General features: G+C 38.8%; 1 protein-coding gene and 1 long non-coding RNA gene across 2 annotated transcripts in view; both read right to left on the minus strand.

Annotated features, from left to right (window-relative positions):
• The window catches only part of LOC137994600 (uncharacterized), a 7183-nt gene extending 3032 nt beyond the window's left edge, over nt 1-4151 (minus strand). The window contains exons 1-3 of the long non-coding RNA XR_011122151.1: nt 3830-4151; nt 2816-2962; nt 2182-2274 (exon numbers count right to left, since the gene is read on the minus strand). This is a non-coding gene — a long non-coding RNA (uncharacterized lncRNA). The remainder of the gene's footprint in view (nt 1-2181; nt 2275-2815; nt 2963-3829) is intronic.
• Nucleotides 4152-4677: 526 nt separating this feature from the next.
• LOC137995393 (uncharacterized) lies at nt 4678-11573 on the minus strand. The gene is made up of 5 exons (XM_068840953.1): nt 11447-11573; nt 10477-10569; nt 9743-9853; nt 9040-9312; nt 4678-4802 (listed from the first exon to the last, which is right to left on the minus strand). Exons 1-5 carry the CDS (start codon nt 11505-11507, stop codon nt 4678-4680), a joined length of 663 nt encoding a protein of 220 aa, XP_068697054.1. The 5' UTR covers nt 11508-11573.
• Between the last annotated feature and the right edge of the window lie 5927 nt (nt 11574-17500).

Below are 17500 nucleotides of genomic sequence, written 5' to 3' on the forward strand. Positions count from 1 at the left end.
GTGCTCGGAGAGATGATGGATTCGCCAATAGTTAGAGTAGAGCGTTTAGTTTTCTGTAGCTGCGCTTTCGTTCCAATGAGCATAAACTCTGTCTTGGAATCATTGATCATGAGTTTATCATTGATCATCCAGTTACGGATGTCACAGAGGCACGCTTCCATTGCTGCTAATCACATCAAATAGCTCACTGGTGTAAACGGAGAACAGCATTGGGCCGAGACAGGAGCCCTGTGGCACACCAAACTTCAAATCAAAACTGTCCGACTTTGCACTGCCGATTACAGTACGCTGGGATCAATTCGACAGATAGGATTTGAACCACCTTACTGCTTGATCTTTAATTCCAAATTTGTATTCCAGGCGCCGCAGTAATATGTCATGGTCTACTGTGTCGAAAGCAGCGCTTAAATCTAGGAACACTAATAATGTGACTTGTTGTTTGTTCATGTTGACAAGTATGTCGTTGCACATGCGCAGTAAGGCAGCTTCCGTACTGTGATTTTTTCGGTAGGCTGATTGAAATTCCGGAAACAGATCTGATTGGACGACACGTGATCGGAGATTTGTAGTAAAGCTGCTTTTTTAGTGTTTTTGAAAGGAAAGCAAGATTGCTGACGGGCCGGTAATTTTTCTTTATCAGATCCATGTTGGCATTTTTTAACTTCGGTCTCACTAAACCTTCTTTCCAAATGTCCGGAAAGTGACCACTACTGAGCGGAAGATTAACCATGTTGGAAATGGTAGGTAGGAGTTCGTTAATGCAGTCTTTAACAATCGTGGTAGGTATAGGGTCATTGTCGCAGGTCTTGTTTGGGGCAATCAGCACCAGCTTTTTGATACCTTCAGACGATATTGGCTGCAAGTTATTGAAGGGTGTGCCAGCAAACAAATACTCTTGAATGCTACTTCCGATCGAATGGTGAGGGTGATTCAATGAGGAGTCAATTCTATCCAGCTTTGAGCGAATGACATGGATCTTTTGTACAAAGAATCTCCCGAAATCATTAGCAAGCAAAGTAGGGTCAGAGTGCTTAGGGTATTTTTCCTGTGACGATCCTCCTAGCAGTGCACTGGCCGTCTTGAAAAGCTTTCTTTGATCACAATCGTTTTCATTAATAAGGTTGAAATAACAATCACGCCTTGCTTGCTCTATAACGTGATTTGTAGGATTGCGTGCCTTAATGAAATTAACCCTGTCTGCCTCGAGCCCCGTCCTTCGCCATACTTTCTCATACCGTCGAAGCAAACAGATGTCTTTCTAAATTTGTGTAGTTAAATTCTATCATGTTTGATTGTCCCTCTTTATATCTTAATGTATCTTATTGCAGTTTAAATTTGTTTAGTTCTCATAATTTCCATCAATTTTTTTTTTTATATCTTATTGTAAGTTTTAATTGTATCTATAATTCACAATTTCGACTGTAAATATTAAGACTCACGTCTGTTGAGTCTGATTGTTTCCAATAAAGATTGCACATCGCCTGCTCGTCTTATTTTTTCCTTACTCGCCAAATCATCTAACGAAGTTGTTAACCGTATATTTTCTGAAAAACGTAGACCACCAGAATAAAAATATTTGAATAGCGTTTCTGATTCTTTGGTTACAGTTTTCGCATCAACCGTGAAGCAAATCTCAGCAGTCTTGCAAAGCACGTATGACCTCTTGAAGGTCTTACGGAAAAACCGCACTGATTTGCGGGAACAACAATAGTCCATTTTACAGTTGTGCGCGTAGTTACCTGGCCTATGAATGAAAGTGAGGCTGGAGTTGACCTTGTTTTGATAGAAACCTCACCGCTTTTCTTATGTAATTTTTTATTAATTAGTATGACAACAACATCATTAACATAACAAAAGGAGGGAGGTCTGTGTCATGAAAAGGTCAACACCAGCCTCACTTTCATTTAAAGGCCAGGCAACTAAGCACACAACTGCAAAGAGGTCTATTGAAAGCAAGCATCACATCATTCTCGTTCCCACATCCCATCGTTTCTCTTAGCCAACGGGGCCCTCGCACGAGAAAACAAACACTGAAACCCGTCCGGTTTCATCGATTAGTAAACAAAGCCATCGTTTCTGTAAAAGTAATTAGTTACGTAATAATAAAGCCAGTTGCTTCGCACAGTTACTTCGTACATTGGCAAACTAGGTAAATTGCGCTGGAAATCGTGAATTACTTACAAGGTTGGCATTGGCTTTGGCATTTAGCCTGAATTTCACTATTAGAACAGAAACCTTGCGTCTGCAGATGTGTACAAGAAGCATCATCCAGTACTAAATGTAGAAAAAAACATGACAACAATCAAAAAATATTCTTTTCTTATAATGCGCTGGGGCTTGGGTTTTATTTAATCGAACGTCATTAAAAAAAAAAAAAAAAAAAAAAAAAAAAAAAAAATTTCCACAATACTCTTTCGACAAAGGGCGTTGGAGTTTGAGAGGACAGGGTTTGAGCCTTGGCGACAACCGATGTTGTGAAATTTAGAATGAGATAAATGTGTTGTAACAAATCCGAAAAACTGGATTTAGATTTAAGGATTTCAAATCCAATGAATATTTTTTCAGAAAGGATTCGGTAGAACAAAAATCCAGATTTGGATGTGCTGAAAGGAATGCGATTTTTTTTTTTTAAGATCACAAATCCGTTTTTGGATTTGCCGAAAGGAACACAACCTCAAGTTTATATGTTGGTAATTCGAAAATTAACGCACGGTAGCTTTTCGAGATCGAAACGTCTTCGGAATTTCCAAAAGGAAAAGAAAACAGAACCTTCCTTTACCCCATAATCGGAAATTAACCTCTTTTATGTAATTACCTGTGTGACAACCGACCAACTCAATCCTCATGGAGATGTGCTCGTTCCAAGTTAAGTTTTAGGCTCTACACGAATGTATCGCGCATTAATAGCCGGTGACAGAGGGTGAGAGACAATGGTACCTTTATCTGCATTTCCATCGAATACCTTTAAATTGCATACAAAAATCTAGTCTAAACATAGGATTACGGATCATTTAGATTCTTACCATGATCATAATTGATAATAATAGGACTGAGTAATCATATGAGTGATTAGGGAGTTTTAGCAACAGCGACGGAGACGTTGAGAACGATTCCTTTTTAAAAAATGAATCTCTGTTTTTCCTTCAAAATTTGTAATTATCTAGATCTGTTCTGTTTTCCTATCGGTCTAGAACACTGCTCAGGCTGAATATATAAATATGACACCGTTTATAATTTCTAAGGGAAATACGAAAAATTAGTCGTCGTGGTCCAGGTTCTCCAAAATACACGGATCTTGGTCATTTCACGTTGTGTTTTGCAGAGGACGGCTAAAAAATGTAGAAAGATTTTAATGTAACGCATGTACCCAGTCATTGTGTTGCTGATTAAACCTTTTGTTTGAAGACGCTCTCGCGTTGCCGTTACCTTTGTGGTTGGCGAGTATAATTACAGACAAAATTGGACGACACGACGTCCTGTTACCATTTAATCATAGCTATAACAAAATTTGAGCAAAAAAACGAAAAGTCTAACTTTGTAGCGAATAAAAGTAGTGAACTCTTGAAGTAGTTGAATCGATAAAAGCTCGCGCAGTCCAAAATCACCAGGAACGACGAGTAAACTGTCCAATAAATTCTAAAACAAGACCGTGTTGATCACCAACCAGGTTCAAGACTTTGGTTATAGTTATGATTAAACTGAGTAACGTCTTTCGTGGGCTCTCTTTAGTCTATTACGGTGTAATCAGTCACGCCTCAGCTATAAAAACCATCTAGTTAGATATGTATAACTCGCGTTGAATCAGATTCTACTGAAATTTACTCCCTACTTTGGCTTGGCTGCCCTCTGGATAGCTTGTGAATGTGCTGCCGCTGTCGCTGTAAGAGATAGTGTAGCTCTTAACAAACTGATTACAGCTGCAATCCCCTCGCCCCTGGGTCATTATTGCTGTAACTTTTGGTTTTCCCAGCAGATCCACCTGCAACCATTGGTTAACATCATTGGTCCCGGCAGACCAGGCCCCGGTCCTCCCTGCTCCAGCCGCAAAGTTCAACCTGCCATTTGAAGCGCCGTGATTACTATCAAACTCGGACGAAGCCGTGATCTGAGAATCGAGTATCTGCCCGTTTTCCATCCCAAGAGGTTGTGGACATTCTGTGTACAGGAGAAACAATGAATTACTTTGGAAAAAAATTACTAAACAGGGATTGTGGGGAATTCCAGAGGAGCGTGGCGCCAACGAAAATCATTCCGAAAGAGAGATTATGAAAACCTCTCGACGGCATCAACTGCACCTTGAACAACATTACAATCTGCTAAATAATAAAGAACATTTTCTTCATTTTTTTAAAATTACTTTGATTTTCTATGTGTTCAAGATCTTCATTGCCTTATTTGCAGGGTTTTTTTGTCAGTTCAACATCTCGTGGTAAACTAGCGAAACGGCTAAGGTGAATGCAGAAATCAAATTTGCAATATGTTTAATTAAATACTGTAAAAGTTCGGTTTGTATGCGCTTAAACAACTTCCTAGCGCCAGGCTTCGAGCGGCTCGCTGAGTCAGACGGGTGGCTAATTAGATCGGGGAGGGGGGTCAAGGGATATGAAAGTCTCTTTTTGAAATGAACTTTAAAAGAGAACGTTTCATATTTGGTGAAGACGGCGGTAATAGAGGGCCTTATAACTGGAGTATTCCTTTCGTTAGATGGGCCTTCTGAACCTTCTGGTTAAGGTAAAGCCATTTTTTAAAGCTAAGAAATACATCACAACTACCTTGAGCTGGTGAGCCTTGATGCAAAGTACCTGTATGCAAAAAAGAAAAGAAAAGAATTGTTATCATAGCGGAGCTCCGCACGCGCGCAGCACCATAGTTAAGAAAATATGGTAACCCACTGATGCGAGAAATTTTGGCTCTATAGCCATGACGTAATCGACGGTCCGTACGTCCACTCGTCCATGTATGCCAATGTGACCAGTATAATGCTACTTTACAGCATGCATCTTTCATATTGGACATCCATGTTTTGATCAATTGACACCTGTCAAGACAAGGTATCCGCTTACCAGTATCACGTGACAATATCACGGGCTCAAGCTTAAAGCTCACCGAGGTTAGCTTTTTTAAACTGACCGCTGACCAGGTACTGGTTTTCGATTTGATTGCAGGCTCAACCCAGGTTAACTCACCGAAACATAAGTGAGGCTTCTTTTTTCGTGCGCTTTCTGTACTCGACGCGGCTACACGGCCATACTACGTCCACTATAGTTCTTACACAGTCAATGCTTTTCGTGGTCAGGTGGAAAACGGTTTGGAAAATGTTTTCTTTCTGTATTTTTTTTAAGTTTGACATATCATGATAGCTGTGGTCCACACTGGCAGCTATGCAGTTATTCAAGTCAAGCATCCGAGGGATATAAACTTAAAGCGGAGTGTTTATTTTTAAGTTGCTTAGAGGTGCTTTCTTCTCTCAGTATTGCACTTACTGGAAGAAGTTACTCCACAAATTCTTTCCTTGTGGGCACTAAACCGTTTGTTATTTTTACGGATGCGTTATTTAACTGGATGAGTATTTTTAAAAATTTAAAGTGGTTTTATCGGTTTTTCCTTCGTTCAGGAATGAATCTCGAATTTTTATTGTCCACTGGAATTAAATAACAATTATCTGTACTATTTTGGACACGAAGATACAGCTGAATTGTTTGTTTGTTTTATTTTAAAAACGAGGGAACAAGTGCTTTTTAAATCCCTTTGGCCAACTGGTTTTCGTTATGCCTCGACAGTGACAAGAAAATTTTGCCCTTATATTATAAACACGTAGTCGCAATGAGTTCTTGTAAAATTAGGGGGAAATTTTACTAGCTTGTGTTTTCAGAAATTTGTTTAAGCACCTAAAGGTAATTTAGTGTTGGAACGGATCTTGTTTGAAGTTTGTCCTTTCTTGATTGCATTGCTGTATTTTGCCGATTCTTGCCCCAAGCCAAACTGGCGTGTTTTAATGAAATAAATCAAAATTTGAATGATCTCGTTTTCAGGGACAAAGTGGAATAAAGTATATCAGTTAAACTCTTTTTTGATATTGAACTGATAAAGTTTTTTCATGTTTTCTAATTTTAGCGTGATTCCTATTCGCTGGGTATTGGCAGTTGACTCTGAAATGGCTTTTTTTTCCTTTTCCATTCACTCGCTGAGGGTGTGCTTGTTTTCTTTTAAAACTCACGCGTTTCAAGAAAAATTCATTGTCAAACTGGTAAATTCTACTGTAAATTTCACTCGAAAAACCATTATCGCACTCATTGCTTTGTGATTCATGCGATATCGGTTTTTAGCGTAAAAATTTCCATGGATTTCACTAGTTAGGCAATGAATTTTTCTACAGAAGAAAGCAAAGAAAATGATTTAATCATTAAAGCAGCAACCGGAAACATCAAATTGTGGACAATTCGAAACCTTTTATTTTCACTAACCCTACAGGTAGTCAGATTAAATAACCAGGGAGCTCCGCTTTTAGGCTTGGCTAAATCTATATATTACTGCAACAAGGTTAAAGCGAGATTACAGTCAAATTTTGGTCAAATTGGTGAGATAAATGAATTTTTTTATTGGTCTCAAAACACACCACAACAATTTGTTAGCACTCTCCCGTTCTCTTCTTTGCTATTTCTTCACTCCTTGTGGCTTAAAAAAGCAACTTTGTGAGGCCTACTCCAAGATGTTGTTCCGTTGCTATGGCAACGGACAGGACAAAAATTTATGTATTTTTGTGGTAGTGCACTGTAAGTGTAAGTGCACCACACACAAATGATGTCACCGGGTTGTAAGAGTGTAAGTTCAGGGTGACAATAGGCCCGTAGCGGGTGGATAACTCACGCATATAAACAGGTCTGTTGAAAGCGTGCTTGAGTTTCAACAAAATGAGCTCCAAAATTGGCAAGAATCTGTGACGCTGATGAATAATAAAGCAGCTGCTATTTCTAAAACGATGGAATTACCTGGTGATCATAACCTCGTCTAGGAGAGCAAATTTTGAATTTTGCAGAAACAATGGTCAACCTCAAGCAATATGGGCTATTGTGATCTTTGTGTTCAATTCGCACATTTCTTGTCAATCTTTAAAACACTTGAAAGAAAAAAAAAAAACAAACTAATAAAACAAAAACTCGGTGTCTTGCCATCATTTCAACACAGACGAATCCTTTGTTTCGCGAGTAAACATGCAAGGTAACTTGAAAACGGCGCTCGCTCTATTTGATGTCACTTTCGATTTTGCGATTGCCAAAAAGTTTGATAGAAAAATTGAACGTAGCAAAAATCTCCCAAAATGTTTTTCGCCGATGGCAATTTTGTATATTAGCGGTTCAAAATTTGTGTTGTTTTCACGTCGCAAATGTAGTTGCTGATGGCAAAAATTATATTTCATTCTCGATCGACAATTCCTGAATACGTGCTTCTGCTCTTCCTAAAAACTGTGTATCAATATTTATTTACTTTTTCATCAACATTTGTTTTGTATAAAGCAGGCTAACAAAATATGTACCTTGCTCATCTTTGAGCCTTAAAATAGAATTTTCGGTGCTATTTTTCTGACACCGCAAGTCGTACATTTTGAGGTCATCCATTCAGATACTAACCCCGCTCGACCGTGCTTAACTTCAGCGCAAATTTGTCTTGGAAAGCTGTCAAAAGCTCAGACCTGATTAAACTTTTTACAAAGAAGTTGCAAGGGAACTTGAAAATGATTAACATGTCACCCTCGAAGCCAATGTATCTCGATTCTCTTTTATTTTCTTCAATCTTTGTGGGGTTTAGTATTTATTTATTCTCAGGGCCCCGCTATTTACCTAAGACATCTACCATGGCACTACCGTGATTTATGGTAACAAAACAAAACCTTAAAGCTACATATTACGCAAAGACAAACCTTGAATCTCCTGGAAAACAAAACGCATCTCAATTGACAATTATGGAATACAGCGCTGTGGACGTTACTGCACTACTACATGTACGCATTGCGTGCGTATTTTTTTAATCTTGCCAGAGCTTGTCCCGGCCGTTTCCAGAGCATTTAGCGACTACGAGTATTTCAAGATGGGATGATAGTTCACCGTAGGGATACCCCCAGCATTAAATTTGCTTGCAGATACCCATTTATACTCCTGGGTTGAGAGAGGCACTGTGAGAGTAAAGTGTCTTGACGAGGAACACTACACAATAACTGGGGTTCGATCTCTGACCACTTAATACAGAGCCCAGCGCGTTAACCATTAGGCCTCCACACTTATCGTAATGTACCAATGAGCAAATCTGATCTTCCTGAACTGAAAGAGGATAATTATGAAAATTTATTATATGCCTAGTGCTCGTTGCCGATATAACGCGAGTTCTGATAGGCTAAATGCTAGGCGTTATTCTCCCGTCATGCTCACGGGCCGATTACGAATTATACAAATTAAGTTGTTTTTAAAAGCCATACAATAAGCAACTCATTAAACTCAAATGTTTGGTCTTTACGGGAAAATCTCAAACCTTGACCTCGCTCTATGAAGGCCTCAGTTTGAGATTTTCCCTTGAAGACCTCAGTTTGGGTTACCGAAGAGTTTATATTATTCTCAGGTATTAGAGTTTTAATGAAGCGAAAAGAGGGTGAGGGAAAACAATGAAATAATGTTTTGTGCACACACGTGCACACACGAAAAGCTCTTCTTAATAGCCATTTCTTTGTGTTTCTGTAAATTTACTAATCTACCTTGAAGTTCCTAAATATGCATTTTCTTTACAAAAATTCAACTTGAAGCAACTGAGAAGCCGCCCCACGAGTTCCTGGCCAAATGCGTCCAAACTGTAGCACTCGGTCACGAATGTTAGCCAATGCGACGTCGTTTTGCAATTGAATTCCATCGGTTGTTCAGTGAACGGGATAAAACCCGCGAGTGAAAAACAGGTATTATTTTGTCCTCATAGGGAAGAGTAATAGAGAGGACTTAACTTACTGAACTGATAAACGCTCATCCGACGACTGTCCCCCTCCCCATTGATACTTACCAAATTTGTAAACACTCATTCGAAAATTGGCTCCCTCCCCATTGATGCAATCCTCATCAGGGGCTTGACCGTGTTTCTTGAAAGAGAGCCCAGCATTTACACCCGAAAAACACTGGCCACCAGCCTCCACTCCGAACACGGAGAAGCCAGCTGCAGAAGCCCTCTGAGAGCAATCCTTTACTATGTTTGGATCATTAAAGTCCTGATGCAAAGTTGTGGCCATTATTCGATTTCCATTTTGGTCAATAAAGCAGCCTAAGGACGTATAAAGAACTGCAAAAGAACAAACTGTCACTCCTAAGAGGCTGTATTTAAAACAGCATAATACACATTATGCGGTTTGTGTTCACATGATGAAAAAACCGAAGGAAGTGCATAGAACTGAAAAAGTAAAAAAATAAAAGCAAACATGCAAGCGAATTAAAACACTCCATTAATTAAAATCCATGGTATTCGATATCTAAAGTACCTTAAATTCCGTCCCTGATCTCTCTTTATCTCACCATATAGAGGTCGAACCAAGTCTGGTTCAACCTCTTAGTGAAAGTTCAGCAAAAGGAAAAATGAAACAGAAAAGTGAATACGTATCATATATTAAATAATAAGGGCCTTCTGATGTCTTATAATATCCCAGGTTTGTCGACATTTACCTTCAGTGCAGTTTTTTTCCTAACTGGGTTTGCACGGTTTTTGTTGTACGTACCGTCACATCCGAAACAAGTTTTGCGGCAAAGTGGGAAAAATGTGTCATTGCGGCATCCACCAATGTTTTTAATTATGTTGCACCCAGAGTCAGGCATAATGTTCGAACATGCTGAAATGGAAACAAACCAGAGGCTATTGACGAACTAAAGCTTTGCGATAAAATGGAAAAATGTCTTAATGCGGCATCCTCCAATGTTTGTAATTATGTTGCACCCTTTAAAAGTCTACAGGTATAATGTTCGAACGAAAGGAAAACCCAAGCAGAGGCCATTGACGAACTAATGATACGGACAGCTCGTGATTTAATAGCACGATGCTCTAGGCCTTAAGCTTCCAATGGTGAATTGTCTTCGGTCGTAAACAGTTTCTAGTAGATAAAAATCTACATATAACCCAAGGTAGCTTACCAGGCGGACGCTTAGCTAACTGCTGCTCCCTCTAGATGGAATCGATGTTAGTCCGTGTTGTGCATGTAGCCCTCTATTATTGTCAGTGTTGTCCCTAACTCACCTATACTCGTTTGTCCTTTTCAGTGGAGAAAGGCTCTCTGACAATAAAGTGTCTCGCCCAAGACCAAAATGCAGTGAATCAAATGTTGGTCCATGCGACCAACCAGTTTGGGTAATGCTCGAGACCGGACGACGCATCCTCAATCCGGCGTCCAGTGTGAGTAGGCACTAAATCGTTCTTATTGTCACGCTACCACAATGATAAAAACTGTGAAATACTTACGAGGCGTGCAGTGTGAAGGACATACAGCTTGAATATCAACACTGGAGCAGAAGCCTCTCGCATTTAAAAACGTACAAGAAGCAGAATCAAGTCCTGATTGAAGTAGAAAACAGAACGTCAAACATAATCAAGAGAGGTAGAAAAAAAAAAACATTGGCTAGTTGCACTGAAAGGTTACATGACCAATTCTCCTTGAAAATTATGTTTGCAGAAGAGAACGCAGAGGCGGTCGTAAACGAACAACTTTATCAGAGAAACTACTCACATCGTCACTGTTGATTATTTTTCGGCACGGGAAGCAATAACTCCTATCAGTCCCCATAATTTCAACGCACGACATAATAGTAAACTTTCTTCAAACTGACAAGGGAAGCTACCATGCCACCCTTCCTGCCACACCCTATATTTATCTTGACCCCAAAATTACAAGTATTATGCGTCAGTGAAGGAAAAATTCGGACACTTGGTGCAACATCTTACGCAATATTTCCTGACTTTGCTGTTATGTTTTCAGTCTGATGTTTCGCGATCACATTATAATTAGTACTAAGAAGAACGACAAAATTCAGACAATGACCTGTAACGAGTGACCTGTGCAATGTGACCTGTGTTTTAAACCTGCCGTATGTATTAGTGCACTGAATTACCTATTTTAAAGGCAAGAATCGATAAACTTTAAAATGTTTACAACCCTGTTTGTGTCTTTACATATTTAACAATCTTTACAATTCTCGACAGACATAAAAGGTTTGATTTTGTAGGGAATTTACCAAAGAGGATAGAAATGAAAAATAGAATTAAGGGCGGCATTCAAGGGAAACATTAGTTAATATGGCTAAAAAGAAGAGAATATACATTTATATTCAATTGAAATGGATGATATTCTATGTGATCTGTAAAACATGTGCGTTTTACTGCATTTTGAAGATGTTTGAGTTGATCTTTGCGTTAACTTGGAGAAAATACTTACGTGCACACAACGATGGAGCGGAGAATAAGATCAGGAAAACGAGAGATACAATGGTGTTCATCTTAGTTCTCTGTCGAAACGTGAATGGACTTAAAACTGATTTGCTTCCTCCTCTTGCGTGGGGAAGTAATTATGTCATTACTTCTGCATGCTATTTTAATTAAAAGCTAGCAGCGAAAATTGTTTACCTTATGAATATGTTTTGAAATAACAGCGAATAACTATTTGATTTGGCACTGAATTTTGTGGATTTGGCCATTTATTATTATTTTTTGTCTTCTCACAAAAAAATGTACCAGAATCATGGAAAGACCCAGAAAAGCAGAAACGTTTAGAACGGATTTATTTACTGTACTTCCGTGAAAAATCAATCATCACATCTCGTTGTGATTAAACGTTAGCGTCGAAAATTGTTAACTTTATAATTAACATTTTATTTTTTCACCTGAAAATGATGTCATGGCCGTATCGAAGCGATGATTTAATAGTAAACTTTCTTCAAACTGACAAGGGAAGCTACCATGCCAAACTCCCCGCCACACCCTCCATTTATCTTGACCCCAATATTACAAGTATTATGCGTCAGTGAAGGAGAAATTCGTACACTTGGTGCAACATCTCATGCAATATTGCTCGACTTTACTGCTATGTTTTCAGTCTGATGTTTGGCGATCACATTATAATTAGTACTATGAAGAACGACAAAATTATAGTTCAACAAAAAATGTAAACATTTACGCGGCACAAATCACGGTAAAGTCGTGATAGCTTCTGTTCGATTCGTCTGCGAGGTGTATAGGAAAGTATGAAAGAAACTGTTCATATAATTGATACTAAGCAGGACGAACTGATCTATCACATGTCAGACCCTCATTTTGTGGCAACACCAACCAAAGTGAATGTACTATTTACGTTGGTCGATCATTTTTATCGGTACTCTTGGGGAACAGGACGGATCTTTTGAGATCAAGCTCAGATTTGCACGGAAAGATTTGTATTTTCGCGGCAAATACAAATACTCTGCGTTTAAATGTGAACTTGTCAGTTTTAATAGTCTCTGATTCACTTTTAACAAACCGCACACTAAATTAGTGGAATAAACTTGGAGAAACAATCATGAACTCGATTTAATTGCAAATTTTACGATCGATGCTGCAGCTGTTCAAATCATGCAATGAAGATATTGTTGTCTAATTAGTTACGACATAAACACTTGCAATCCTTGGTCAAGAAAACGCTACAACTCTAAAAACCGTGACATTTGCTGGGAAATTCCGAGAACGAACAAATTCAGCTAACACGAAGTTTAAATTTAAATTTGACTTCCTTCCCACAGGGCTAAAATTGGACTGTGAGATAGTAACCTATTTTAGTTCTCTCGCACCCGAATCTTATCTATCTCTGCTTCTTCGTAAGCGGCTTTATTTCTATTATATCAACCCTACAATTTCAAGTTTTCTTACCATCTGAATACAATTTTCAGAATTTTGCAAGGCGCAAAGTGACTTGCATGCCAATCAGCATAGCTCGTCATGAAACTAATTCAAAAATACCGCTAGCCTAAGTTTATCCAAATTGAAGGTTCTGTAGGCCAGTAGCCAGTATGAGGTAATCCGAGGCACTCGACTTGGTCATTAAAAAAAAAAAAAAAAAAATGCAGGATCCCAGTGTTGTCTTTAAATGAGCTATAAAAAACATCCTAAATATTTACGAATAAAAATTAACCAAGGACATTGCCTCAGTCAATTTTTTTTAGCAGCTTTGACCATGCTTTGGTTTTCTTTTGTACAGGTAGACAATAACCTGTAACTAGTGAGCTATAGGAATTGACCTATGTTTTCAACCTGCCGTTTGTATTAGTGCAATTATCTATTTAAGGCAAGAATGAATAAACTTTAGAACGTCTAGAACCCTGCTTGTGTCTTTATATTTAACAATATTTACAATTCTCGACAAACATAAAATGTTTGATTTTGTCGGCAATTTACCGAGGAGGATAGAAATAAAGAATAGAATTACGGGGAGAATTCAAGGAAAACTAAACGCTGTGCCATGCCCCACCTTCTCGGGCCAGATTTTGTATAAATCCCAACCTATTCCCTTCTAATCCCCACCTTTTCCCGGGGTGAGGGTGAGGGAGGGGAGATGGGGTTTCGTTCACTAATGCATTATTCATTGCATTGGCTAAACTAAAAGATAACAAAACCAAAGACTGAAAATGGCCCTTTCCTGCTGTGAAGTTACATATCCTCAAAGGGACAGATCAGTTTCTTAATCTACTTCATGTGAAAAAGTACTTGGCCATGGCCACTCAACTGTTTCCCTGGTTGCTACTTTAATGCAAGCAGGAGCCTTCCTGACGCAAGCTTTTTTGCGTGCGTAAACGGACTGATTGTCACTACAAAAAGTTTTATGCTTACATCAACCCAACACGCGTAATCGCCCCCAGGTGTCTTGTTTATTGAAGTATCGTTTCGCCAAAAAAAAAGAAAAAAACATACAAGAACAAAAACACCAACGAGTATTGAAATTAACAAAACTAATACTGATCCGACCTCATGCAGCAAGGGAAGATTATTTAAAAGTAAAACTTGTAAAATTGCACAGATTAAGGTTAAGAAACTGAAACCATTCCAAGAGAAATGAGTATGTATACTCACAATTATGCTCTTTTATTGGGAAACAGTATTGAAACCTCAAAAGGTGTTTTTTTGCTGTAGAATCGGAAAACAGTCATTTCTTTGTTTACGTACGTTTGATTAAGGATTGCGTACGATCGAACTCGCACCAAACATACTTATCAGTTATACGAGCCAAATTAAAAAAATGATTTCTTGGCTAATTATAACATATTGAAAATATGAGATATTTCAATTCAATCTTTCTAAGCCAAAATTCCGAGTTTGTTCAATTCTAACTGAACCGGAAACTTTTCCGAAAGAAACTTGAGTTATGTCATAAGTTTCAATCTACCGAATTGTATCCCTCCATTGAAATACAGCTCTTTATTTTTTTTTCCAATTTTCCAAAATTTTGACCAACAAAGAAACTCCCTTTATTTCATATGCCGATAATTTTCCGAACCGTGCGCAGCTGGAAACACACGGTTTTCGCATAAGAATAAGAAAATCTTTAATTAACTCAATCGTTTGCGATAAATAGACTTCCTTGTAAAAAATTCAGTTGACGTGATCCTCCAACTGCCAGCTGAGTTGTATCAAACAAAACCAAAAGAAATAAACAGTTGTCAGCTACATTTACGCTTTGTTGCTACTCTGTATCATTACAATACGGTGCGACAATTCTTCACAAAACCCCTGCCCATGATCAACCATTTTCTACGTGTCCAATTTTGTAGCGATTCAAAAAAAGTGTAAAATTGAAATATTCTTTAGAACTCAAAACGAACAACAAAGACCAGAATCTTGTGTTTTTGAATGATTGTGGTCAAAATGCCTAGGAAAGAACTTGCCTTGACAGTGCCTTGACCAAGAAAACAGAGTAAACTATTCAACCCTTCGAAATCTTTTCATAACTTTTATATTCTTTGTGCTAGTCGACTCTATCGCATGCTCTCTATAATGCGCATTTGTGAGATCGCATCTCCCGCGCAGTTGATATTGAGGGTGTATCGATACGTAAGCCTGAAGGAGTCAACTTGTCTGTTATATGGTTTCTCGATGACCAAGAACGTCCAAAACGTCCCGTGGAATGAAACTAGGACTACTCTGGCAAGGAAGGCAGGTTCTAGTCATGAATAGCCAGGAATTGGATAAAGGGCATACACAACCGTGGGCACCATAGATTAAAATAGGCTGATTTAGCAACAGAACGGGAACGTCAGTGGCGACGTCGCGCGCAGCAAAACTACCAATGAGAATTTAGAATAGAGAAGAAAAGAGTGGAGTTTATTCTATTCTGAATTCTCATTGGTGTTTTTGCTTCGCGCGCCGTCGCCACTGACGTTCCCGTTCTGTTGCTAAATCAGCCTAATTACTCAAGTGAAACGAAGTTCTCACGAAAATGGGAAATTCTTTATTTTATCATTAAACGAGGGGATGACGAGGAAGATAATCCCCTTAATTTAAACAACAAAGCGTAAACATCGGTCTTCTTAGAATAAATGAACGAACACAAGTAGGCCAAACCCGGTGACACGGGAACCAGATACTTCAAACTGCAAAAAAAGGATCATTGTTAATCATTTAATAGCAAGTAGTAGACCTATGACCTATAGATGATCTCACGTTCTCTGAATTGTTATATGATCTACGAAAAGCTACAAAGAGTGTGTTCTTGGAAATGTGGATAAGCATTTGGCTGTGCTCATGGCTGGTTCTAGTTTTTTCTAAATTGTGTAGAAAATACCTTTACTAGAACTATCAGCTGCGCGAAGATAAAATTTTATTCTGCGAGAAGTAAAAAATATATCTAAGAACGAACGCATCGAGTGAGTAAAATATTGTTCTTAACACCAGAAAATGAAATTCATATCACAAGTGTTTTCACTGCCAATTTGGACAAACAATCGTGAAAAAGTGGGAAATGACCTCGTCATCCGTCACTCGTGAGAATATGGAAAATATGCCATTCGGGTCCCGGATGTAGTTTCGAGTGAATTCTACAAGTGATGAAGTTTCCAGTGAAACACTCGCGTCTATATAGTAAACGCTTAATGACTGGTCCAGAGGGAAACAGTTAATTTTGTTTCTGGAGAATCTTGATTTTTTTATACAGCGCAAAGAAGAATAGGAATAATTCAAGTGCAACGGAGGTTTCCGGTCAACATGCGCGGGTAAAAGTTATCCTCTAACGTCATAGATTTTGCGATGTTGTCCGCTCAGAGACTTTTGGCGAAAAACAGCTTTATTGTTAGGGGTCATGTGACCTCGTAGTGGCCAATGAGAGCGCGTACAGTTGGGCATAAAATTCCATCTATATACTAGTAAAAGATAGTATCGGACTTACCGCGATAAGCGTAACAAAATTTTCGAATATTTCCGTTCACCGTATATTGTAGTAGACTCCTACAAATTTCTACGGATTCCTACGGATTCCTGCAATGATGTCATATTTTTCCTGCAAGGATAAACACGTGGTTACCAAGAAAATTTTCCGAACACTGGCGGAAAGCGAGGAAAGTTTGTGAAGTGCGGTTTAGAGGTGAATTGGAGAAATGATCGAACTAAGGAGACAATTTCAGCAATTGTCTCTTTACAGACACTTGAAGAATTCAGGTAGCTTTGACAGCCCGGGAGTCGAACCCACGACTTCTGTGATGCCGGTGCAGTGCTCTTATCAACTGAGCTATGAACTTCAAACCACTCAGTTGAGAGTCGGTCAATTTGTTGGCCGGAATGTTTGTGAAGCGTCTGATACTTGTCATTCTGCTGTTGTCAATAGTTAGAACCAGGCTTAATTAATAGTAGCTTTGGCTAATAAACTGGAAAAAGGCAACCTGTACAGGATCATTCAACAAAAATAAAGCTACATTATTTAATTGTTTTATTATTGTAGGATTCCTGCAGCCCCACAGGGATTCGTTAAAATTCCTACAAGCGCGTGGATTCCTGCAAATTCCTAGTCCTGTGAAAGCTTGGAAGGCAATAATAAATTTAAGAAACTTTCGCCAACAGAAGAGGACAATTAAAAGTATTCATGTCTTGAAAACAGAAGAAAAGCTAACCAAATTTGTAGACACTCATCCGAAAACTGGCCACCTGCCCATTGATGCAATCCTCATCAGAAGCTTGACCGTGTTTCTTGAAAGTGACCCCAGAATTTGCACCGGAAAAACACTGGCCACCAGCCTCCACTGCGAACACGGAGAAGTCACGAGCAGAAGCTTTCTGAGAGCAAACGTTTACTATGTTTGGATCGCTGTGATCGATGTGCAATAATGTGGCCATTATCCGATCACTATTTTGGTCAATAAAGCAGCCCAAGGACGAATAAAGAACTGCAAAAGAATAAACAGTAACTCCCAAGAGGTTGTTTTTAAAACAGCTTGCTTGCCACAGTGTACACAAATAATACATACATTATGAGATTTGT

The sequence above is a fragment of the Montipora foliosa genome, chromosome 3, assembly GCF_036669935.1.
Source record: "Montipora foliosa isolate CH-2021 chromosome 3, ASM3666993v2, whole genome shotgun sequence".
NCBI lineage: Eukaryota > Metazoa > Cnidaria > Anthozoa > Scleractinia > Acroporidae > Montipora > Montipora foliosa.